Here is a 23,313-nt window from a genome sequence, read left to right as displayed (position 1 = left end):
CACTGGTGACGGCCTGGCTCTGCCGGCAAGTGCCTGGGTTTACAGCCAGGCCCCATCGCTCGCTAGCTGGGCCTCCGGGGAAAAATGAGAACCCACTTCCTGGCGCTGTCGAGAACTAAATGAAGTTAAAATGAACTGTGCTGACAGCTTGGAAGAGTCTCTGACACACGTTAGTATCCAGTTCTTCCCTGTCCAGGGCATCCCGAGTCTCGAGGGGCTGTCTGCACCTGGGAGCTGGGGTCCCTGTCTGCCCCAGCATGCCAAAGCCACCTGCGGGCTCCCTCCCCGCCCCAGGGGCCGGGGTGATGGCGGCTTCAGAAGGACTAGAAAGTACCCACACATACCTGTGAAAATTCGCTCATCAAACATCCTGGGGAGAGAGGAGAGCCGGCATGAGAGCAGTGCAGGCCCAAAAGACCCCCTGGGCTCAGAGAGCTGGTCACCAGGTCCCCTAGTGACCCCATATGCATGGCTCTAGCTGTGGATCTGAGCACTGGGCTGGCCACACATGGGGGCCGGAGAGGGCACAGTCCAGAAGAGCCAGGTAGCCCACACTGTTTCTCCACAGCCAGGGCAGGCACGGGCCTGGAGGGTCCAAAGTGTTCTTCACGATGCCCCAGGAGCTTCCCCCAACCCTGAGCTCTCCCTGGCCACAGCCACCAGGGTCCCGTGTCTCAGTGACAGGCACAGGATAGGCCCTGCTCCCAAGCTCTCCATTGACTGCAAAGCCAGGCGTGCCACCAGACCACAGCCACTCAGAGTGACACGTGGGACCCCTCATGTGTGTCTCAGAGGCCAAGGGGGCCCAAGCAGGGAGGGACTTGGGAAAGACTTCAGGGAGAAGGAGACAGCGAGCTCAGGTGGGATGGCTGAGAGGTCCCCCAGGGACAGGCATGGGGTGGAGCTGGGGGCTGCACCTGGCTGGCTGGAGGTGGCCTGCGTGAGGTGACCAGCCTTCAGGGCTGTGCTAGGGCGCATGGTCTCTACCCTGTGGGCAACGTGGAGACCCCAAGGGATGTGGCACCATGAGATCACTCCATCACCAGATAGGGGACAGACTGGAGGGGGACGGCTGGGGGCCCAGGGCCCACTCAGGGACCCCTGAGTCATCCTGATAAGACCCCTGGAAGGCTGGGCAGGGAAAAGGAGGATGGAGTAAAGGACAGTGAGGAGCTGGGCTCCCCCAGGGCTGGTGTTCGTCCTATTCTACCTGCGGCCCGCACCAGGGCAGCCCCCATGGGCTGGGGAGCCTCAGACAGCTGGTCTGGGGGGCCTGCAGCAGAGACTCGTGCCATGGAGCCACTGGACAAGGGGACAGGACCATGGTCACTAACCTCAGGCTGCAGAGGCAACATGGGACAAATGAAGGGATGTCTGAGTCTGAGTACAAGGGGGTCTGACAATGAACAAGGGGTGCCCAGTGGGAAATTCAAACAGGCAAAAGGCCGTGGCAGCAGGCAGAGCCTGGGTCCCCGTGGCAGTGGGACCCTGGGCAAGACTTCCATTCCCATCCTGAGAGGCCCCCGGTCCCACTGCAGCTCCTAGAGGCCCACACTCCTCAGGGTCCCACAAGGCCGAGGGGCAGCAGGGAATCATCCTGGGGAAAGCCTTCTCCTCAGGTCCACCCAGCGGCCGGCAGACCTGCGGCGTTAGCACTCGCGGCTCTGTGCATTCATTTGGAGGGAGAGTATGGCGGCTTGCACAGGTCCCTGAGGGCTGTGGACCAGGTGGCAGGGAGAAGGTCTGAGGTGCCTCCAAGACCGTGACAGACACCCTCACGGGCCGCCCGGTCTGGAATGCCCGCCTGAGGGGTGTGGAGAGGGTCTCTGTCGATCGACCACAGCACACCCCGGATACTCCTCCCTCTCAAGTTCTGGCCTAGGTGGAAGCCACACGTCCGCCCCTGAGAGGTGAGCTCACCCTCTCACTTGGGGCTACTGTCCTGGTGGGAACAGGGTATTTGGAGGCCAGAGCTCGGCACTAGTGGGGGCCCGGGGGCTTCTCCCTCTGGCAGGAGAGCACCCTGACCTCCCTCGACCTCGCAGACACGGGGGCCGGGGCAGGGACTCCCCCTCCCAGCTGCTTCCTAAGCCCTCTTTTCTCCTCACTTCTGCTAAGATGATCCGGAATGCTCCACTGGAGAGGCTGGGATGGGCAACAGTGGAGAATGTACTGAGGGCTCAGGACCGAGCAGCCAGACCCAAGCACTTTATTCAAACCCAGTCATGAGGTCTCCACTCTGAGGCATGGACAATCATTAGCCCCATTTTATGGATGAGGAAAGTGAGGCACAGAGCAGTTAAGTAACCTGCCCAAGGACACACAGCTGGGAAATGGTAGGGCCAGGATTAAACCCAGACCTTCAGTGCCGATGTGCTTAACTACTCCTTTACACACAGGGGAGACGAGGTCGAGGAACTGGACTCGTGTTTACCGAGCATTCCCCACGTGTCAGGTGTGTTCTGTCCACCTCCTCATTCTATGTTGAAAAACACTGAGGGCGAGGGGCATCACTGCCCCCATTTTGACAAACAAGGAAAGTGAGGCACAGAAGAGAAGTGTTATTCAAGGTTGCGGCGCTGCGAGTGAGTGCTAGCCTAGTCTGGCTGGTGCCAAAGCTGCCTCCTCCACAAAGCCCCACAGGCTTGCTGCTCAACTGCCACTGAGTCTATACCTGGAAACGTGCTGTTCTGACACACCCTGGACTCATCACAACAGTGACCACTTCCCATGACTGGCATGGCCTCTGGGGACGGGGGGACTGTGCCTGCTGTTTCCTGCAGTCCTCGGTAGAGCCCGGTGGAGGGCTGGGCCTGCAGGAGGTGCCCAGCAGACGCTGGTGAAGAATTAGATAACTGACAGTTTGACTGGAGGGAGATCAAGGTCAGCCACGGTGAGGACCCAGACACCACGCCAGCCCATAAGGGGACACCAGGCGTCCTTGCTGCTCTCTTCTCCCCTCACCCCTACGCCCCTAGCAAGAGTCAACTGAGGGAAAAGGACTCAGCAGCAAGAGAGACTGAAGCTAGACAACAGCAGGCACTGCCCGACAGAAGGGCGACTGATCTCAATTCACCTTCAGAGTCAGGTATCCAGCAGGACCCACAGTAGGGGTGGTGAGAGCGCAAGAGGCGGCTCAGAGGTGGTCCCACTGCCGCAAGTGAGCAGATGCGGACAGGGGAGGGCTGCTAGACGCAGAGAATACGAGCCTCGAACGATGAAGATGGGGCAGGTGTGTAGAGGCGGGTCCAGGCAGCGGGCAGAGCGCGCAAAAGCCAGGAGGCAGGGAAGGCGGCGGGGAAGGGACGCAAAGGCCGGCACAGTGGCTGCCGACAGGCCAGAGCATGCGGCTGCACCAAGAGCAAAGGAAGGTTCTGGGCGGGAGACCCACAGGGCCAGGCTGACCCTCAGAATCATCCCAAGATGCCCACCCTCTCAGCCTCTGCTGCTGGCAGCCCCACGCCCCCTCCCTCGGCCTCTGGGGTCTCTAACGTGGCATTCCCCTCTCGCCTCTATTTCTCGCCCCACCCTGTGACCCGTTCCCAGCCCACACTGACAACTCCAGTTTGTCTCCAACCTGGACCTCTCTCCCAGCTTCTGACACCGCCTGGCCTCCAGCAGTTCCGTCTCCCGAGCATCTCCGAGCTCGCACATCTGGGACGAGCTCACCATCCTGCCCAGGCTCGCTCCCCTCAAGCACAGACTCAGACGCACAGGTGATCCCGGCCTCCCCACTCCAGGTCCCATCCATTAGCAAATGCCGTCACCAGCCAGGGTCTGCCCCAAGTCCAGCCACTTCTCTCCCTCCGCCCCACGCTCCTGGCCCCACTGCTGTGGCCTCGTTGCCAGTCTCCCCCATCTGCTCTCACCTCCCTAGTCCGTTCCCCGCAGCAGCCTGAGGGCCCCACCTCAAGCACCCTGCAGAGCTCCTTCCCGCTGCTCTAGAACAACCGCGAGCCCTCAGGGCCCACCCCAGCCTCTGCTCACACCCCGCCCCCGTCAGGGCCGCTCGCCAAGGCCGACCCTTTGGCCCAGATGCTGCCCAGCTGGGTGCAGGCCACCTTCTCAATCTCCCAGCTCTGGCTAAACCAATGGGACCTTCTCAGAGGCCCTCGACCACCCTGAACAGGGGCCCCACCATCCTCCTCTCTCCCGTTACCTTGTTTATTTCCTAAGCTCTAAGTCAAAAGGCATGAGCCCGAATCTGGACAAGCATTCGTTCACTTGCCCCTTTATTCACTCATTCATTCCACAGATACATACTGAGCATCTACTACAGACCACGGATTGTTCTAGGCACTGGGGACTCAGCAATGACGGAACACAGGCCCTGCCCTCAGTCTAACGGGACAAGCCAGCAGGCAGGCACGCGGGCACACGCGCACACTGGGTGCACTCCCGGAACAGACACCTGGGAAGTGGCTGGTGCTGTGCTGCCTGGAGGCAGGCGGCTGGACGGCACAGCCTCTGCCCACCCCCCCGATCTCTAACCACCTAGGAGGACGCATTCTGGAAGTCTGGGCACCGCCTGGAGCTCATGATGCTCCCTTGGTGGCGAGTGCAGGTGGCTGTGCGGGTGAACGCCCCTCCCCAGAGGCAGTAGCCACACAGCTCTGAGGTCAAGGAGCCTGAATTCTCTCCCAGGGCCGCCCGACTCTCTGTTAAGTTACAGAACCCACTCCTTCCACCCCTGCCCATCGGGGGCCTGCTGTTGACCCCTGCCCAGCCTTTACGCCCAGCACTGCAAGCCAGGCCCAGCCTGGGGGTAAGGCCAGGCCCCCGGCCCCCGCCCTGTACCTCTTAATGACAAAGTGGATGCTGTGCCGCTCCTCCAGGATCCGCTTCAGCTTGGGGACCCCATAGGTGCAGGGGCGTTTGAAGGGGATCTTGTCTGGGATGCCCACGATTTCCACAGCCTCTGGGTCACAGGCGATCTTCCTGTAGGGGACGGGGACCATGTGGTCCAGGCCCAGGGCTTCCGCTGGAAGGGCAAGGGCAAGGCTGAGCGCAAGATGGAGGCGGCAGGACACGCAGGGCCCTGGGGCCGCAGTCATCATCACCTCCCACCTCCCAGCACCACTCCACCACGCAGCGCCCAGAGAGATCCTGCTGAAAAGTCGAACCATGGCCCTGCTCGCTTAAAGAACAGCCCGGGATCCCATCTCATGCGGTGACAGCCCAAGTCCCACCCAGGGCCCCCGAGGCCCTACATGAGCATGACCCCAGCACCTCTGACCTTATCGCCCTCCCTCCACCCCTCTGCTCGCTCAGCCCGCTCTCTCCGGCCTCCTGTTGCTTCCCCAACGTGCCAGGCCCACACCCACCCCAGGGCCTTTGTACTTGCTCCTCCGGCTCCTCAGACACTTTTCTCCCTGCTGACCGCACACTCCCCTCCCTCCCTCTCCATTCCAGCGTCCGCTCAAACGTCACATCATCAGCCTCAAAAAGCCCCCTCTGTCCCTCCCTGGCCCCCCACTTTGTTTTTCATCCCATGTTTATCACAAGCTGGCATTACAAACATTCACGTATGCGCTAGCGGTGTGGAACCGGCGCTCCGCGGGGGCGGGGTGACCGTCCACGTCTGGGATCTTGATGGGCCAGGCTGGGACACAAGCCGCTGCTCCCTACGTGCTCGGGAGCGAACCAACGGCTGAAGGAAGTGTCACGGCACTTGGCAGGACACCTCCAGCGATACAGGAGGGCCATTTCCTCCAGGGAGGGCTCGGCACCCCTCTCGCTCAACAGCAAAATGAATGAGACACCAGCCGGAAGCTGACAGCTCTGCCAACAGCAGTGTAGACAGAATCCGGGCTCATGAAGTGATGACTTATTCTTTTCTTCTGGACCGTTGGGTTTGGTCTTGTGCCATTTCATCATTTACTCACAGCCCAGCTCTGAGTTTTCATTCATTCACTCACCAAATACTTCTTGGCCACCGACTATGTTCTCAATGGGACTTCCATGGGTCCCCTGTTCCCCCCAGGGCCTGGGAGGTCTCAGGAGACGAGCTGGGCTGGTGTCCACTTCAATCTTGCCTGGTCACTCCAATCCCTCCCAAGGGTCCCACGTCTCTTCACGGTTCCTCAGGCCCCTCCCCACCCTGGCCTTGCTCTTCTGGCCACATCCTGCTTTGTCTGTGTCCCGACAAGTGCAGCTCAGAGCAGACCCCCTGCCAGCCACGCCCTGACTGGCCGGGCAGAGCTGTCTGGGGCCCTCCCCGGAGCGCCGTCAACACTGCTCTCTGTGGATGCAGCCCAGGTCTGCGTTGGCGGCTCTGGCAGCCAGATCCCACTGTGAAGTCACACTTAGCTTGTTGTCAAATTAAACCCTGGAAATCTCAACAGCTGTCAAACCAGCTCTTTCCCCACCCCCGCCCCCGGCCACCCCTCGGCCCCAGCGCTTGAGCGGCGGGTTCTGCAAGACTCCGTGAATTCATCTCCTCTTGGGTTCCTCTGATCTGCTGGGCCTGTCTCTTCAGCTGCACAGCCACCCTGGGGACAGAAGCACGGCCCCACCCGGCCTCCAGCTGCTGTGCGCTGGGACAGGAAAGCAGCCACCAGGCACAGTCCTCGTCTGTCGTCTAGTCTCAACCTCCTCCCCATCGACAATTCCTGGAGGCTTCCCGAAGGCTCGAGTCCTCCATTCCTTTTCTGGTTTGTTCCCTCTGCACCCCCAGGCCCATCGCTGACCCACATCAAGCAGAGCTGGTGGCTGGAAGGGTAGAACCAGGAGCAGGATCTGCTCGTCCAGGGTCTGTGGGATGCCTCAGGCCGCCAAACAGTGACCCCCCCATGGAGCCCCCAAACACTCCTGGGGAGCTTCCTTCTCCCCAGGCAGCTGAGGGGAGCTCAGAGGGAGCTCTGGCCTGAGGAGGGCAAGGCTTCAACCCCTCCATGCCTAACACTCCTCCTTGGATTTGGCCATGCAGAAGCCCCAGGGTTAACACCTGGGAAAGGCTCAACATTCTGGAAACATCCCGAGCGCACAACGGGACAGAAGACTGGTGGCTGCTCGGCCAGCTCAGTGGGGGCAGAGCCCTCCCAAGGCAGACAGAGCCAGCCCTCGCCAGCTCCCCTCCCCCATCACCCACCAGGCTCACACCTGCCTGGGGTGGGGAGAAACTCAGGTGCAGACAGCCTGGGCAGTACTGGGCAGAGGGGAGGCGTGGCTGGGCCAGGGTGGCCACATGGAAGGCTCCTGTGCTATCCCAGACTTCTCACTAAGCCTCAAGGCCTTGCTCAGCCCCAACTCAACACGGAAGGCACAGCCCGCCAGGCCCACATGCCCAGAGCAGTCCCAGCGTGGACCAAAGGGCCCCTCCTCCATGAAGCCCTCCCTGACTGCCCAAGCCTGTGGAGACCTGGCCTTCCTCTGTGCCATGCTCTCTGCAGGCCCCACCAGACACACTCCCACACACCAGCGTGTAGCACTGCAGGCTACCGTGCGCGGTGGTGTGCGTTGCAGACACGTCTTCAGATACCCACTGACATACCCCGAGACCAGAGTGGGCCTGAGAGCCTGGCACAAGGTGGGAGCTCAAAAGACTGGCAGGGCTGGCAAGTGAGCGGACCAGCAACTGCAGGAGAAGAACAAAGAAGCGAGGGAGGCAAGTGTGAGGCATGATGTAAGGAGCACACACTGGTCTCCAACTCTGGTTCCGGGTGCGAGAGCGCCTGTGTGTCGTTGCCCCATGGGCATCTTCTGTTATTCATGACTAGTCCCCTGCAACCTTCCTGAGTTCACCCAAGGTGACTTGAGGGGCCCCCAGATGCTCCGGGGTGGGGGTCGGGCACCAGAGGACAGCCCATGTGACTCGAGGATTGAAGCTTTGAGCCCCGGCCTCCTGGCACTAATCACCCACGGCTGAGGACGAAATCAACCGTGCCTACTTAAGGGAACCTCGGTAAGAAAGCTAAACACAGGGGTTCAGAGGACTTCCAGACCGATGAATTCATGTGCCAGGAGGGGTGCACTCCATGTTCCACGGGGACAGAAGCTCCTGCGCTCGAGACCCTCCAGAAGGAGCTTGCTCTATGTCTCTCTTCATCTGGCTGTTCACTTGTATTCTTTATAACAGACTAGTAAATCTAAGTGAGCGTTCTGAGTTCTGTCAGTCATTCTGGCAAATCACTCCAAGGAGGGGGTCAGGGGAAGCTCAGATACGTAGCCAAGTCAGATAGAAGTGTGGGTACCCTGGGACCCCCTACCTGTGATAGGCAACTGAAGTCTTGTGGGACTGAGCCCTCAGCCCATGGGGTCTGCGTCACTCCAGGAGGTTAGTGCCAGAATGGAGCTGAACTGTGGGACGCCCAGCTGGTGTCCACAGAGAACTGGAGAACTGCTTAATGTCGAAAACCCCACACTTCTGGCGTCAGAAGTGTCGTGGGCAGAAAAAAAGACTTTTCCTTTAGCGAGGCAGGAGGGGAGGGAGGAAGAGGAGGAAAAGAGGGCTGAGAGAACGAGAGAAGGAGAGAGAAGGATGGGGGCAGGGAGGGCGGGAAAGCCCCACCCCATCAGATCCGTCATGGTGGGAAGGCCAAGGTTAGGGAGGGAGACTGGCCAACTCAGGTGGTCGGGCAAGCGGCCGCAGACTCCCAGGGCGCTGCTTTCCCCCACCCCCATGTGCAGGGAGTGCTGAGCCCGACCCTCCCCCCCCCCCCCCCCCCCCGCCCCATCCCCACAACTCTGTGTAGAGTCCCCCTCCTCCCCCCGCCCCATGGAGCAGAGGGACTCCCCCACAGTGGGGCTTCCCAATTCAGGTGGTGCTGAGTGACCCCACACCTGTGTGCCCACGGAGTGATCTGGGGGTATCTGTGCCACCACCCCAGTGACTGAGAGCCACCCACCCAGGCAAGGGCCACATTGCGTCCGAGCACCAAGTGGGGCTTACGGATACAGCTCAGTAAGACTGAGTGGGCAGGCCAGTGAGAGGGAGGGAAGACTGCTGAGGAGACAGGGTGTGGGAGGGCACGGTGGACCAGCCATGGGAAGGTCTCAGAGGCCATCTGGTCCAGCTCTCACCCTCCAGTCACCCAGGGGCTACACTGTCCACTTGGCCTGAAGCTCAGCCAAATGGAGGACACGCCTGCCCCAGGTATCACCCACATTTTCTGCCCAGAGTACGGCGGGCTGACACGTGCTCTGAGCCCAGCTCTGCCCTGGGTGCTGGGGACACAGAGAGGGACCGGCGCAGTCCTGGCTGTCACAGGACAGACACAGACAAGGCACGTCAAGTGTGCGATGTGTCATGGTGAGGAAACCATTAGGGCTTCAGGAGGCCACCTGGCCCAGGCTGAGGCTCAAAGAACAAGTTCTACGCTGGTTCCTGACCTAGAGGATGCAAAAGGCATTCCAGGCAGAGGGCCCGGCACAGGCACAGACAAGGCAGCAGGAACTGGCGTGGTGCTGTGCGGAACCTGCAAGCACGTGAGCCCAGCAGCCGTTTGTCTGGGCCCTCTGCTGGTCCCCCAGACGGGCATCTGTCCCCGACCTGCCCGCCTCCCACAGGCGACTCAAGGTCTGGGGCTCTGCCATCAGTCCCACCCCCCTGCGAATCTGGAAGGGAAATATTGACACAACCACCCCCGCCCCAGACAGGAGATGACATTAGCGTTGACGGCGCGCGGGTGCCAGCATATGGCTCCCGCTGTTGTGTTGGGGAACACAAGTGACTGCCATGTAATGAGATGCTCAACACGCTGCTGGGGCCGCCCCGCGGGCCGTGCCGCCCACTCACCATATCTGCTGTTAAACAGGATCTGCACGCACTCCCGGAGCGTGTTGATGTCCTCTGTCTCCTTTATGAAGGCGTCCCACTTCTCTATCAAAACACAGGAGAGATCAGTGAGGGCAGGTCCGAGCCGGGAACCCTGGCCTGGCTGCCTCATGATGACCCACCGGTTCCTTGCTGCCCAGGGTCGCCCCCCGGACCCCTCCTGCCCCAGACAAGGGGAGGTGGGAGAGTGGGCTCCCCCAAGTAAGGAGAGGCTGAGCCTTGACCTCGAAGACCCAACCCTAGTGCCTCGTCCACCTGGGTCTCACCCAAACCCTGAGCCCTGCTGGCCTCTCCGTAAAACCAAAGCCGCTGCCTCGGTTTAATATCAATAGCAAGCGTGACCATTTGGTTCATTATAACCATAAAAATAACATCTTTAGTTTATGAAGTGCTTATCTGTGCTAGCTACCTTATATATATAATATCCTATTTAATCCTTCATGACGACTTTTAAACAGAGGTGTCAGTTCCATTTTTCAGATGGGAGAAGTGAGGCTCAGAGAGGCTGAGTACCTTGCCTGAGATCACTCAGTTAGAGGCTGGTGAGGTTCTGTCTCAGCTCGTACCTGTTGCTCACCGTGCCCTCTCATGATCATGATGCTGCTCCATGTGGATATCCGGGTCCCATCCCTGCCAGGATGGACCTTGTGTAGGGCAGTGGGGCTCTCTACTCTGATCCCAAGGAATTAGGTTTTCTTAAAGGGCCTCTCTCTGGAGCTGAAGCTGGGACATCCACAAGGCGAAACTGCTGGAAAGTCTGACCTCATCCCTTTGTGGGATAAACGAATCCCACATTTTCCTGCTCTCAGTAGTCTGAGTGGTACTTTTTAACCTGTCCATGTATTTTTTTATACTCCTTCCTTCAAGAGCTGGAGCTTTGCTCCCCTCTCTCCCCTTGAGTGTGGACTGGATCAAGTTTCTGGCTTCTAACAGGGAGAATATGATAGAAGGGACAGTGATCCCTGAGGCAAGGCCACCAAAGACAGGTGGCTTCCTCCTCTCTCTCGGATCGTTGACCTCAGGAAACCAGCTGCCGTATCGCGAGGATGCTCGAGCAGCCCCACAGAGGCCCATGTGTGAGGCACAGGCCTCCTGCCAAGGGCCACGGGGGGACCTGGAGTGGAGCCTTCAGCCCCGAGCAAGCCCCAGCTGACATCTCGATTACAACCTCAGGAGCGATCCTGAGCCAGGACCACCCAGCTAAGCTGCTCCTGAATTCCTGAGCCACTGAAACTGTAACGTACAAATGCTGTGGTTTTAAGCTAAGTTTTGGGGCAATTTGTTACACAGCAACACATAACTACAGCTGTGCGTTGCTTCACGATGGAGATGCATTCTGAGAAACGCACACGGTGCATTAGGCAGTTTTGTTGTTTCGCGAACATCACGGTGTGTCCTTACACAAACCTGGATGGTACAGCCCACCACACGCCCAGGCTGCGTGGTACTATCTACAGGACCCCTGTCGTGTGTGCGGTCCATTGCTGATTGAAATGTCGTCATGCGGTGCATGACTGTATTCCACTCTGGCACAGAGCTGTTCCTTTCTCTCACGAAGGCCCGGTGGCCACATCTCCATCTCGGTAAGCACCACCCCCATCTCGGTAAGATCCCCACGCTGGTCAGGGGGCTGCCATGGGCACCGTCCTACCTGACTTGTCGTGGACGATGGAGAAGAGAATGCGCTTAGAGGCATGGACATTCTGAATGAGAGGACCACCAGGCCCGGTGGGCTTCTGTCCTGGACAAGGGAGAGGAAAGGTACAGGGTCGACGGGGTCCCCAAGAGGGGTTCCCCAGATCCAGCCTGAGTGCACAGGCTTTGGTTCTCGGGTAATGGTCTCACCCACCCAGGAGACCCCAGATCTGAGACCTGTGATCATGAACTCAGGCAGGTCCCCTGACCAGACGCCTGAGATATTCTCTAGCAGAATCTGCCATCCAAGTGGCAGATGAGGGAGGATGGGATGTCTGAGGTCACCTTGTACAGGTGGGGACACTTGTATCAGGCATGAGGTCCCATTCCCCTGCTCAGCCCACACACTGTGAAGGGGGGGGGTGTCCTTTCCTCTCCTTCTCATAATAACAATAACAGCAAGTATAACTTATAAGCACTTGCAACGCACCAAGCATTGACTTGGTGCTTTAACAGAGCAGTTCTCAAACTTGGGCACACGTCAGAACCCCTTGGCGGACCTGTCAACACACAGATAGCTGTGCCCCACCCCAAAGCTGCAGATTCAGCAGGACTGCAGTGGGCCTGAGGATGTGCATTTCTAACACGCTGTCGTTTAGTCATGATGACAACCCTGCAAGCCAGGTACTACTGGAATCTCCATCTTATAGATGAGGGAATTGAGGCTCAGAGAGGTAGACATTTGCCCTGGGACACAAGGCCACACAGGAGAGGAGCCAGGAGATGAACCCAGGTCCTTCTCATACCTGGCTGCTCCTTCTGTTATGTGTCCAGTACCCCTCATCCAGGCTGGGTATGCAGTAGGCGCTCATTAAATGCATGTGACTGATCAGCAGGTTTACTTCCTCCATAGACTCCTCTGGGAGTCCCCTCGGGCATCTCTTGGTCCCAGGCCAAGGACGCTGTTCACAGATGGCTGAGAGGGGGCCAGAGTCTGACTGGGTCTAAGATAGGATGCCACCTGTCCCATCCCAGCCCCTTGTCCTGACCTGCCTACTTCAGCCTGAGACCTGCCCTGGGAGGGGCTCCACATGAGTGCCCTCTATCCCCCCCAGACCCAGGGCCCCAGCAGCAGCTTACCACAGCAGTCAGGGAACTCCTGAGCCCCCAGGGCCTTGGGCTCAGGGCCGGCCCGGCTGAGGCCCACGTCGCCGGGGGTGAGTGGGCAGGTGGGGGCCTCCTGCTTGAGCTCTCTCATGGGGTGGCTGGGGAGCGTGGGGCTGTAGAGGAAGCTTGCCACAGAAGAGGAGGGGGCGGGGGGTGGCAGGTCCTGGGGCGGCCCCTTGGGGGCCGGGCCGTGCAGGCTGCATTCCCGAGCCCCCTTGGCTACCAGGGAGACGCCGTTCAGCTCCACCAGGGCCTTCGAGTCCCGCCCACCATCCTCGAGTGGCCTGGGTGAAGGAAAGGACACACGATGGCTTTGCACCATGTCTGCCGGTTGTCTCTCTCCTCCACCGTCCCCAGCTTCCCTCTGCAGAACACGATGGCCTGGGAGGTGCACGGGACATGAGCTAGTACCCATGCTACTGGGGGCTGCAGGCCTGAGGTGGGGTGTGACATGCCCAGGGCCACACATCTGGGTCACCAGAGGACCCAGGGCCTGCCCCTTGGCCCCTGTGCCCCCAGTCCCCCTATTGTGTCCTCTGAGCTGCCATTGATTGTCACCCGTCTCCTATCACATCCCTTCTCTTCCAAGCCTGCACGCTGGCAGTAGGCCTGAGCACCAACGGGCAGTGTCAGGCCCCAGGCTGGCCTCCTGGCTGCAGCAACAGTTGGGGGACCTGCTGCGGCCCAGCCTCCACAACCTCATCTCCCATCCATCCCCAGTGTGACCTTCGGTTCACAGCCCAAGCGCACACAAAACGTGGCCCCCTGCCTCCACACTTCTGTATGGCCCTTCCTGACGCCCGGAGCACTGCTGGTGCAACTCCTGCCTGTCCCCTGGGGAGGGCTCCATGACTCGAGGCCCGGCTCAGATCATGTTCCATGACTGTTTTTGCCTCCCCTCCACCGTCAGGCTGGGAGCTTTTACAACTGGGTCCCGTGTGGGTGCTAAGGCCCTCCCCTCTGGCTGGGTAAGTGGCCACGGGTGGCTGAGCCAGCAGGGAAGCAGGTCACCCTCCTGGCCTGGCCTGGCCCGGTCCTCCCAGTCCAGCCGCCAGGCCCTGGCCCACTCCCAGGCCGGTTGCCTCACTCACCTCTTAAGCTTGAAGCGGATACGGTGGCTGTGCTCCAGGATGGCCATGAGGGCCTTGGGGTCATACTCGGCCGGCCTGCGGAAGGCCAGGCCCTCGGGCAGCCCCTGCACAGCCAGCAGCCCTGGCTCCCTGAGCAGCCTCTCGTAGGGAAGTGGCACCACGCTGGCCCTTCCCAGGGCCTCGCCTGTGGGGAGGGGGTCGAGGAGAGGGCCTAGTATGAGCGGGGAGCCAGGCTGGGGGTGCGGGCCACGCTGAGTGACTCCCTGTGCTGCTGCGTTCCCAGGAAACTAGACCCCACAGGCCCCCTAACTGCAAACTTGACATAGAATAACCCCCTGCAGGCTGTGAGTGGGGTGGGCCTTAGGGCGGGGCTCCCCCATCATGGGGCTCCCTGCTTCTGTCCTCATTCTCATCTCCACTCCAGGCATGTGGGTGGAGGGGAAAGCAAAGCCCGAGCCGCACGCAGGAGGTGAAGAGGAGAGAAAGAGAAGAGGGCAGGCGAGAGACTGCAAGGAAAAGCCATAGGGAGGAAGCGAGGGGAGGGAGGAAGGGATGGAGGGCGGGAAGAAATGCAGAGGAAAGAAAAAGAGGAATTTGGAAAAAGAGAGAGGAGAGACAGAGAAGAAGGCGAGGGGAGGGGACAGTGGCTGGGGACTGAGAGGGCAGCCGAGGGACCTGGGCTCAGGAACATCGCTGTCGCCCCAAACCAGAGCCAGAAAGAGGCCCCTCCCCTCATAGCCACTTCTGACTCTGCCCGAGGTGGGGAAGGGGGCCAGGGCAGAGTGGGCTGGGGCAGGGGCTCTGGGCACGAACCCTGCAGCCAGCAAAGGTATCTGCAGTGGCAGAGCCACCCACGGGTGACAAGTCCTGCCATCCCAGGGCAGCCAGCATGCCCCTCCCCCCTCGGCCTCCTCCCACCGACATGTAGACAGCAGCGGGAGCTTCCTTTGCTCCACAGAACCAAAGGCTGCGGCAGGGGAAGGGATCAAGAAGGATAATCAGGTGGGACCCCTGGGGCCCCAAGGGACCTGCAGAAGGTCACCTAGGGAGTGTGAAGGCCACCACAGGGGCTGAGAGTCTGTAACCTGACACTTCCCAAGGAAGGCCAGGCCTGCCCCCACGACCCCCACAGGAGGGACTTGGCTAATCAGTGGGCCTTCACTCAGTCATTCAACAAACACCCTTTGAGCACCTGCTGCTGGGCCTGAACTGCTGCTTGGGGACAGCAGAAAGGGGAGGCACAGTCCCTCACCCTGGAGAGCAACAGGGATAGGGAGGGAACAGGACAGCACACAGTGGGTACCCAGAAGGGCCCTAACCCAGCGCAGGGGGCTTCCCGGAGCTGAGCCTTAGAGAGTAATGAGGGGTCCAACAGTCAGAGCAGGAGAAGGCACAGTCAAAGGCAAGGAGGTGTGAAATGAAGCCAGAGGGCAGGGACAGCGGAAGTGGTGCTGAGGGGAAGGTCAACAGAGCTAGAGGCGGGTGGGGCTGGAGGGGGGGGCGGGGCCAGGCCATGGTGGGCGGGGCTAGGCCATGGCAGGTGGGCCAGGCTGTGGTTGGCGGGGCTAGGCCACGGTGGGTGGACACGCCATGCTGAGGGCAACCGGGAGCCCATGAAGGTGGTGTAGGGAGGTGCTTCCGGGCAGACTTGTGCTTTGGGAAGACGCCCTTGGTCACAGGGCAGGTGGGGATGACAGAGAGCGAGGACACCAGGGCAAGCTTGGGCCCATCTCCAGGTGGGGTGGCCCTGACCAGCACCAGGGCAGGCGGGGCAGTGGGAACGGTGGTTCAGGAAATGATGCAGCAGATCCACGCGTGGGGGTGTAGGATGAGGGAGCGCCGGGGGCGTTGCCCCCACACCTTGAGGTTTCGCTCAAGGCCCGTGCTGGGCAGGAGGGGCTCCTCTGCTGTGTGGGGACAGGGCTCCCGCCCGCCTGGGGGCCCCAAATGGAATGAGGAAGGATCTTACTATAAAGAACATCAAACACCTCCTCTACCATCTTCCGCAGAAGGTACACGTCCGAGCCGTGCTCCAGGGAGGACCGCGGGATGCTCCGGCTGCCACCCTCGCCCCGTGCCACCTTCTTGGGGTGCTCTGCCTCCGGCTCCTTCCAGGGGGACCCTCCTATGGGACACAGAGCATGGGGCCATGGTGAGCACCCATGCTCAGTGAGCTGGGATGTCCCTGCCGGGTACTGAGCCCTGCAGTCGGGCACCCAACATGGAGTGCAAATGAGTGAATGAGAGAGGAATTAATGAGTGAGCAAGCCCTGCCCCAACCACCCACCCTGCCCAGGGCCAGGGCTGGTCATCTCAGAGTTCCCAGTGCCCAGCATAGGGCCTGGGTCTCATCCCCTAGTCATCCCTAACTTGCTGTGTGACCCTGGGCAAGTCCCTTCCCTCTCTGGGCCACAGTCTGTGAGTTCCTACAGGAGACTAACTGGCCTGGCTCAGAACGGGGGTTCGAATGTCCGTTTCACCTGCCCCTTTCTGTGCTCTGACTAACACTCTGTCTTAATCAGTCAAGGCCCCAGTTTTCTGCTCTGCCAAACGGGGAGATGATGGGGATGCCACCAGGAAGCCGAGGGGCTGCAAAGAGGCAGGTTCACACCAGGCTGGGCCAGGGTGGAGGCCTAGGAGTGTCAGTGGATCCTTGGGTGGGGAAGAGGCTAGGAAGCATATTGGAAAGGGGACGAGAGGAGGGCCCTGAGGCCCCCTCCCAGCTCAGAACCTGCTCTCCTCCGGGGATGTGTGAAGCTTGAAATAAACCAGCCTGAGTTCCCGGCGCTATAAATAGCGGCTCTGCCTGGCTCCGCAAAGCCAGGTGCACCTTCCCCAGGCCCCAGCCTGGCACCCAGCTTGGCCAACTGGGGGGCACAGGACCCTGCCCGCCCTACCCTACTCCAGCCCAGCCCCCTGCCCAACCCTGGAGGGCTGAGTGGGAGGGAGGGCTGGTCAGGGAAGCGGCTGGACCCCAGGAATGATGTGCCCAGCGTCAGGGGACAGCCTTTCCTGAAACAGCTGCACCCAGGATGATGGTAAGTACAAGTATTTATTGAGTGTGAACTGAGTGCTAGGCACCGTCTGAAGTGCCTGCCATGTATTGGTTCATTTAATCCTCAGACTGACCTGCGAGGAGGGGAGCCTGTTGTGCCCTTTCTCAGATGAGGAGCTTGAGGCCCAGGAGGCAGCAAGTGGCAGAGCTAGGGTATGGCCCCAGGCGCCTGACCCCAGGGCCTGCTCGGAGTCGCAGATGGTGGGCTCGAACGCCCACTCAGGTGCTGGCCTTCAGTGGCGGGGCCAGGCCCTAACCCCGCAGGACCCAACCCACCACAAAGGTCACGCTGAGCTCTCTCCGGAGCTTACCGGCAAGTGGGGGAACCGAGCGCGCGGATGGAAATTCGGGGCACAGGAGGCTGGTGCAGCACCGGGAGCAACCACAGGCTGGGTGCCAGGGTCCGGGGGCGTGGAGGGGGCCCCAGGCGGGAGGAATGTGAATGTGGAGGCAGAGCAGGTGTCTGCCTGGCAGAGGGGAGAATGAGGGCCTTCCAGGTGGGGGGACAGCAGGGCAAAGGCAGAGGGGAGAAGGGTCACCAGCTCCAGCACCTCCAGAGTGCAGCCTGGGTGAGCGCACAGACGCGGGGAGGAGAGAACGCGGAGGCAGCTGCTGGTTCTGTGGGGCCCCGAAGGCCCAGGTGGCGTTGAAGGGTTGGGGGCTTCAGAACACCCGCCACCTCAGGGCTCCCAGCTCACAGGTTGAGTGCTTGTCTCTTGGAGAGCAACCAGGACCCCTGGCAGGGCTCCCAAGGGTGGCCGTGGTGCATCTCCCCGATTTTGAAGGGGTGCAACAGAAACAGCATAGCTTTCAGAACCAGAGACCCAGCCTGGAGCCTGCCTCCACGTGTTGGCTGTGTGCCCCTGGGGAAGCGGCTATGCTCCGTGTGCCTCGGTTTCTCATTTGTAAACCGGCGGTTACCGTCTCCTGAGCCTGCTGGGAACAGTGCACAGCACACAGCAGGTGGCCGGCCCGCAGCATGATGCATCGTAACATCACTAACCGCTAGAGCTCATCGAGCATTTCCTACATGCTAGCGTGTGCTCAGTCACTTTGTCCCCAGGAGCCACCAGGAGGCGACTCCAAAATTACGTGACCATGACAGTGCCAGTGCCAACCTCACAGGTTGCCGTCAGGATAAACGTGTTAGCATTGGAAAGGGAGTCGCATACAGCAGGCGCTCAATGAGCATTAGCTGAACAAGTACACTCAGTTGCCGTGTTAAGGACGCACAGGAACCAGGCAACAACACTGGGCCTCAGTGTCCCCTCTATCAATGAGCAGATGGAGGGGCTGGGGCGGGCCCATCCTGGGGTTCAGGCAGCCAGAACAGAAACCAGGGCTGCCCCGATGATGCCATGTCAGGAAGCTTGCAACCCCTGCCTGGTCCAGTGCATCCCCTGAGGGCCACGCTTGTGTCCCTCCAGGGCCCGGGAGCTCCCGCAGGCCCCAGCCCTCCGAGCCCAGGGTACTCACGGCAGAACCTGAGGAAGTCCGACTGCAACTCCTTCCGCGCGTTCAGGAACAGCCTCCCCTTCTCGGTGCCCACCACGAAAGCGCTCTCATCGTGCACAGCCACACAGGCCACCTCTGCGTTCAGCTTGGACAGCGCCGAGCACTGCGGGGGAGCAGGGCATGTGAGCCAGGGAAGGCCCCCAACTCGGGCACCTCCAGTGCCAGCTCTGGTGGTGGGACGTGAGCTCCCAGCTGCCTGAGACCCCACCAGCAGCTCCCGGGAGACGTCACCCCGCCAGCGTTCTCAGTCTTAGAATCTGCAGTGGGAATGAAAGAACGACCCCAGATCGGCCAAGGGCGGGGAGAAGCTAAGCTCACGAGGCCTGGAGGGGGACAAAGGCATGTAGCGTCTGCGCCCCTCCTCCCAGGTCCTCCTTGCTCCAAGGGGGGCTTCCTGCCTCTGGCCTGACCCCAGCCCCAGGGACAATGCTGTCCTGGGCTCTCGAAGTCCCAGATGAGGAGGGGGTGGGATGGGCCCCAGGAAAAACAAGGCTCAGACAGATCCAGGCTTCAATACCCTATCAGCTACTTCCTGCTTGGGACTGGGACAAGGCCCACCCCTCTCTGGGCCTCAGTTTCCAAATCTGTAGATGGGGACCAGCGGCCCAGTTCTCAGGGTTTCAATGGGCTTGGCTGTGGGGGTTCAATGAGGACTGGTTGGCACGATGGAATGTCTAACCCAGGACCTCCCGTGCAGGCACACAGGCAAAGAGCTGACTTTGGCAGCCCCAGAGTTGAGGCTGGCAGGCCCACTGCACAGGAAGCCCTAACACAGGGGGCCCTGCGACCAAGACCACCAGGATCTCAGGCCCTGACCCACCTCACCAGGAAAACCCTGCCCGCAAAGCTCGCAGCTCGCAGTCGGAACCCGACAAATCTGGTTTTTATCTGAGTTAGATAGCACTCTGCTGACGGTCAGAAAGTCTCACTCTAATGGTTCTGTTGCTGTGTGAACTAGGGCAGGTTCCTCAAACTCTCTGGGCCATGATCATGCCTCTTGCGCCATCTCCAGCCCAGAGTCACTCTTGTGGGGAACCTGGGACGTCATAGGACTAGCAGGCCTGTTCCCTGAGATCTCCTATGGTGTGTGTGTGGGGTGGTTCATCTCCTGCTAAGATTAAAACAAAAACCTGTGGCTGCCTTTCCCAGAGGCAACACTGTGAACCCTGATAAATAAATCAGACCAACAGATTCAGATGTTTCCCACAAAGGAACAGCCATCAGAGCTGGAGGAGGTCCTTGGCCCAGTGGTCACTGCTCAGCTGAAGCAGCTGAGGCTACAGCAGGGAAGGCTCAGAGACGGGGGGCCATGAGGAGACCCTGGAAGAGGGTCTGAGATGGGGGAGGGGCGATGAATGGGCAGCACCCACCCCCCGCAGACCCGGAGGATCCTGGCCCCGAGCCCTGAAGGACACCACCATTAAGTCACCGCCGAGCAAGGGCCATTGTCACCCATGAGGGTCCCTCAGGAAACGCACAATGGGCCCCAGGGCTGGGGAGCCCGTCTTGTTCATGCCACCAGGAGAGCTGAGGGTCACGGCTCCTCCAAGGAGCCTCTGAAACGCCCTCCAGACCAGCGTTGTCCAACAGAATGTTCTGCAACGAGGGAAATGTTCCATTTCTGCACCACCCAATACTGTAGCCACCGAGCACTCGATGAGTGAATGCGCCTGAGCAAGCAAATTGTTTATTTTATTTAATTTTAACTAATTACAACTTAAATGTCAATCGCCACGTGCGGCTCATGGCTGTGGTGTTGGCCACCACTGACTACATGAGCTGTACCTCCACTGCCACTAGGGTGGCACTGCTGCAGGGCAGGCCTGAGATCCCAGGCTCGCCTCTTCGTGAAGGCCACTCTGCACAGCAGACGGGTCGCATCCAGTCGGCCTCCCCAGGGGAGCCCCCGAGCTCCGGCCCAAACACCCCCTAAGCCACCCTTGAGCCACCGACAGCAGGAAGGGCTGAAAGGAGGCCCTCGGTCCTTGGGGAACTGCAGACTTTGTACCTGGGAGCCCACTTTAAAAACCAGTCCTGCTGTGTGACTTCAGGCAAGGTACTGCCCTCTCTGAACTTCAGCTTCACCATCCCGGAATGCAGGGGACAGCCAACACTGGACAGGCTTTTTTTAACACCAGCCTACCCTCCACTGCAGACCTTCCCCACAGGAAAAGGCTGGAGGAAACGGACATTGTTACTTCCTCATGTGGGGTAAACTGCTACAGGGGAGGCATGGCAGCAGTGGCGCCAGAGGAGCAATTCTCGAGGCCCCAGGTCTCCCTCCCAGCCCCGAGATGAAGTGACAGCTCTTGTTTTAGCATCAGGGGTTCCAGCTCTCTCATGAATCCCCGCCCACGTGACCCTCCAGGACTTGTGAGGCTCAGGTCAGCAAGGCTCCCCTAAGTGGCAGGGTGGGAACTGCGCCCGATGTCTGGTCACGAGGGCCAGCGGGGCACTCACCATGGAGTCTAAGGCAGACACGAGGCTGGTGATGATCTCGTCCTTGCGGGTGAAGGTGGAGTTCCAGCGGTCGGGCCCGCAGCCGTTAGCGGGGATGTCGCAGCGCTTCCCCAGCAAGGCCATGGTCGCCTGTATGGAGGGAGGGAGGGAGGAGGTGGAGGTGGGTGTGCTCCGCCGGGCAAGGCACACATGGCGGCCACCCACCCCCACCCGCCCGGCCCCCGGACCTGCCTCTGCTGCCCAGGTGGGATGAAACAAGAGCTGGCGCCCCCTCTGCCCAAGGGTCTCACGTGCACGATGGACTTAGAGCTGCAACAGGCCTGGACACGCCACAGCTCGCACACGGCCCGTACAGGCGTGGGCACAGAGGCAGGATAACTGAGGGGTGTGCCCCACGGTACGTCCTTACAAGTCTGCACCCGCAGAGCCGAGTCCAGGACCATGATCCGTCTGCCCGGCAGGCCCCAACCGCCAACTCTCTCCCTGCACGCAGCTCCGGCCACAGCTCTCCCGTGCTCCCACACCCTCCCTGGCTCCCTGCTGTTCACATGAGCTCTGGACTCCTCAGCTTGGTATTCAAGGTTCCTGGTCTGGGCTCCTGTCCCTTGTCCCAACTTCCCCTCACACCCCACGCTCTGGGGAGTCTAAGCACCATCATCTCTAAACGAACCAACATCCTTCCTGGCTCCCCAGGCATCACTGGTTTCCTCCTCCCTGACCTGAGTGTCCTTCCAGGCCACTTCCTCCTCTCCTGACTGCTCCCTCAGCCTTGAATTGTCGCCTCTGCTGGGAAGGCGCCCTGACTGCTGCCCCTCCGGCCCCCTCCCCGCCCCCGCTGGCCTCCCCACATCCCTGAGCCCCTCCATCGCAGCTGTGTATCCAGCCACGTGCTCCCGCGGGCAAGGCAACTACCCGAGGCCTCTGCTCAGTCTACTTGCTGGCTGTCGGGACTCAGCCTCAGAGGTGCAGACGGATACCGCAGGGCAGAGGCCACTTCATCTCAGACCAGGCTTTCCCCAGGGCAGGACCCTGCCCTCAGCTCGGGGCTCCTGGACAGAGCGCATCCTCCCCTCGCTGGGGCTCCCCCAGGCCTGCCGCCCCACACCACCCAGCCCGGCCCGGGCCCCCACTAGATACAAAGCTCAGGCCCCAGTTCCTGTTCCACCCTGTGCCTCCCTTCCTGACCCAAGGAATCAGGCCCAGGGGCCCCCCACAGGCTGCCCTGGCACCAACACCTTCCTCTGAGGCAGCTGCTCCCTCAGCAATCCAGGCAGAGGAGAGGGCAGAGGGCATAGGCAGGGACCTCGGTTTCCCTCTCTGAGCTCAGCCCCCTGGTGCTCTGTGCACGGCACGCAGTGCCGGCAGCCAGTTCCGGGGGCAAGCAGGGGCAGGGCTGCCGGTGTCGGGGGCCCATGAATGTGGTCGTCACTGCTTCCTGCAGACAGGCAGGGAGGAGTGTGCCCGCATCTGGGGGTGTACGCACCCCTGGGGTGCAAGGGGGTGCTGGGCAAGGACAGCTGGGCCTGGTCCTCCACCATGCCAGCTGCCCCTGGAGCGCAAGCCCTGTGAGGGCAGGGACTGGCCAGCCTGTCGCTGCTGCACCGCAGGCCCAGCTCAGGGCCCGAGGTGCGTGAGGGGCGAGGGCACTGTGGTCAAAACCACAGAGGTGGCCCTTTAGTGGGTTGTGCGATCGGTGACACGTCACACATAACCAGGTGAGGAGTGTCTGACTTCGGTTATGGCCACATGCGTGGGAACCCGAGGCACCAAGCAGGCTCGGGCCTCCATTCTGTCCCAGTGGGCCAAAATACGCTCTTGGGTTCACTTCTAAACGTTGATAAAATGTATTTCTTCTCCCAGGTTGCAATTTGTACCATTTTGAAATCCACATTACTAAGGGAAGCTGAGGTGTGACAGGCCTCGGCTGGGACGTGCTGAAGGACCAAGAGGTAGCCAGGGGCCTTCTGTGGCCCGAAGCCCACTCGAGGGTCTGCTGTGTGACCAGCCGAGAGGTTTGCCAGCTCTGAAGACTCTTGAAGGACTGCCATGCCCCCCAGCCACCCCCTGCCCGTCAGTCCCTTGAGCCATTCCCAGAAAGGCCTCGGGCTGCCAGCCTCCCAGCTGCTGAAGCTCAAATCGAATCAGGGCGAAGCAGGAGGCACCAGACAGCGCTCCAGCCTGGCCTCTGGGCTGCCCCAGACGGCTGCCGGCTCTTTCCGGTAAGGGTCCTAATCCATTTAGGAAGGAACCAGGGACTCGGGGAGGGAGGAGGAGAAGGGGGACCGGGCTGTGGGCCATCCCCTGACTCCCTGTCCCAGCCATCTGGGCCCCTAGGACCCTCTGTCCTGAGCCAGAGCCCAAGGAAGCCCAGCCGTGGGCAGGGGGGTGCCCTTGGGGAGGAGGGCGGAGGAGAAAGGAGAGAGCAGACCCTCCCACAATCACCCGGGCACTGAGAGAGGGCCGGGTGCCACGTGGCTGGAACTGCTGCAGTGGACAGAGGGGCAGGAGCCAGGAGCCTGGGGCCACGCCCACAGTGAGGGCCAGGCCCAGGTCTGCCAGGACCACGTTGGGCCAACTACCTCAAGCCCGAGTTTTCTCAGTTGCAAAGTGGGGCT

General features: G+C 60.8%; 1 protein-coding gene across 15 annotated transcripts in view; it reads right to left on the bottom strand.

Moving 5' to 3' along the window:
- Nucleotides 1–23,313, bottom strand: part of GTF2IRD1 (GTF2I repeat domain containing 1) — a 110,298-nt gene that overhangs the window by 56,521 nt on the left and 30,464 nt on the right. For 13 of the 15 annotated variants that reach the window (XM_070231748.1, XM_023655493.2, XM_070231746.1 and 10 more), the window contains exons 2-10: nt 20,699–20,827; nt 18,200–18,341; nt 15,638–15,793; nt 13,669–13,852; nt 12,551–12,861; nt 11,427–11,516; nt 9,737–9,820; nt 4,798–4,981; nt 345–370 (exon numbers count right to left, since the gene is read on the bottom strand). In XM_070231748.1, coding sequence (XP_070087849.1) covers nt 345–370; nt 4,798–4,981; nt 9,737–9,820; nt 11,427–11,516; nt 12,551–12,861; nt 13,669–13,852; nt 15,638–15,793; nt 18,200–18,341; nt 20,699–20,821 — 1,300 coding nt within the window. In that variant the 5' untranslated portion in view covers nt 20,822–20,827. The remainder of the gene's footprint in view (nt 1–344; nt 371–4,797; nt 4,982–9,736; nt 9,821–11,426; nt 11,517–12,550; nt 12,862–13,668; nt 13,853–15,637; nt 15,794–18,199; nt 18,342–20,698; nt 20,828–23,313) is intronic. The other 2 variants (XM_070231754.1, XM_070231755.1) reach the window with 1 other exon arrangement.

The sequence above is a fragment of the Equus caballus genome, chromosome 13 (assembly GCF_041296265.1).
Source record: "Equus caballus isolate H_3958 breed thoroughbred chromosome 13, TB-T2T, whole genome shotgun sequence".
Classification (NCBI taxonomy): Eukaryota; Metazoa; Chordata; class Mammalia; order Perissodactyla; family Equidae; genus Equus; species Equus caballus.
Note: the sequence above shows the minus strand (reverse complement) of the source record. Positions and strands in the feature narration are given on the sequence as shown.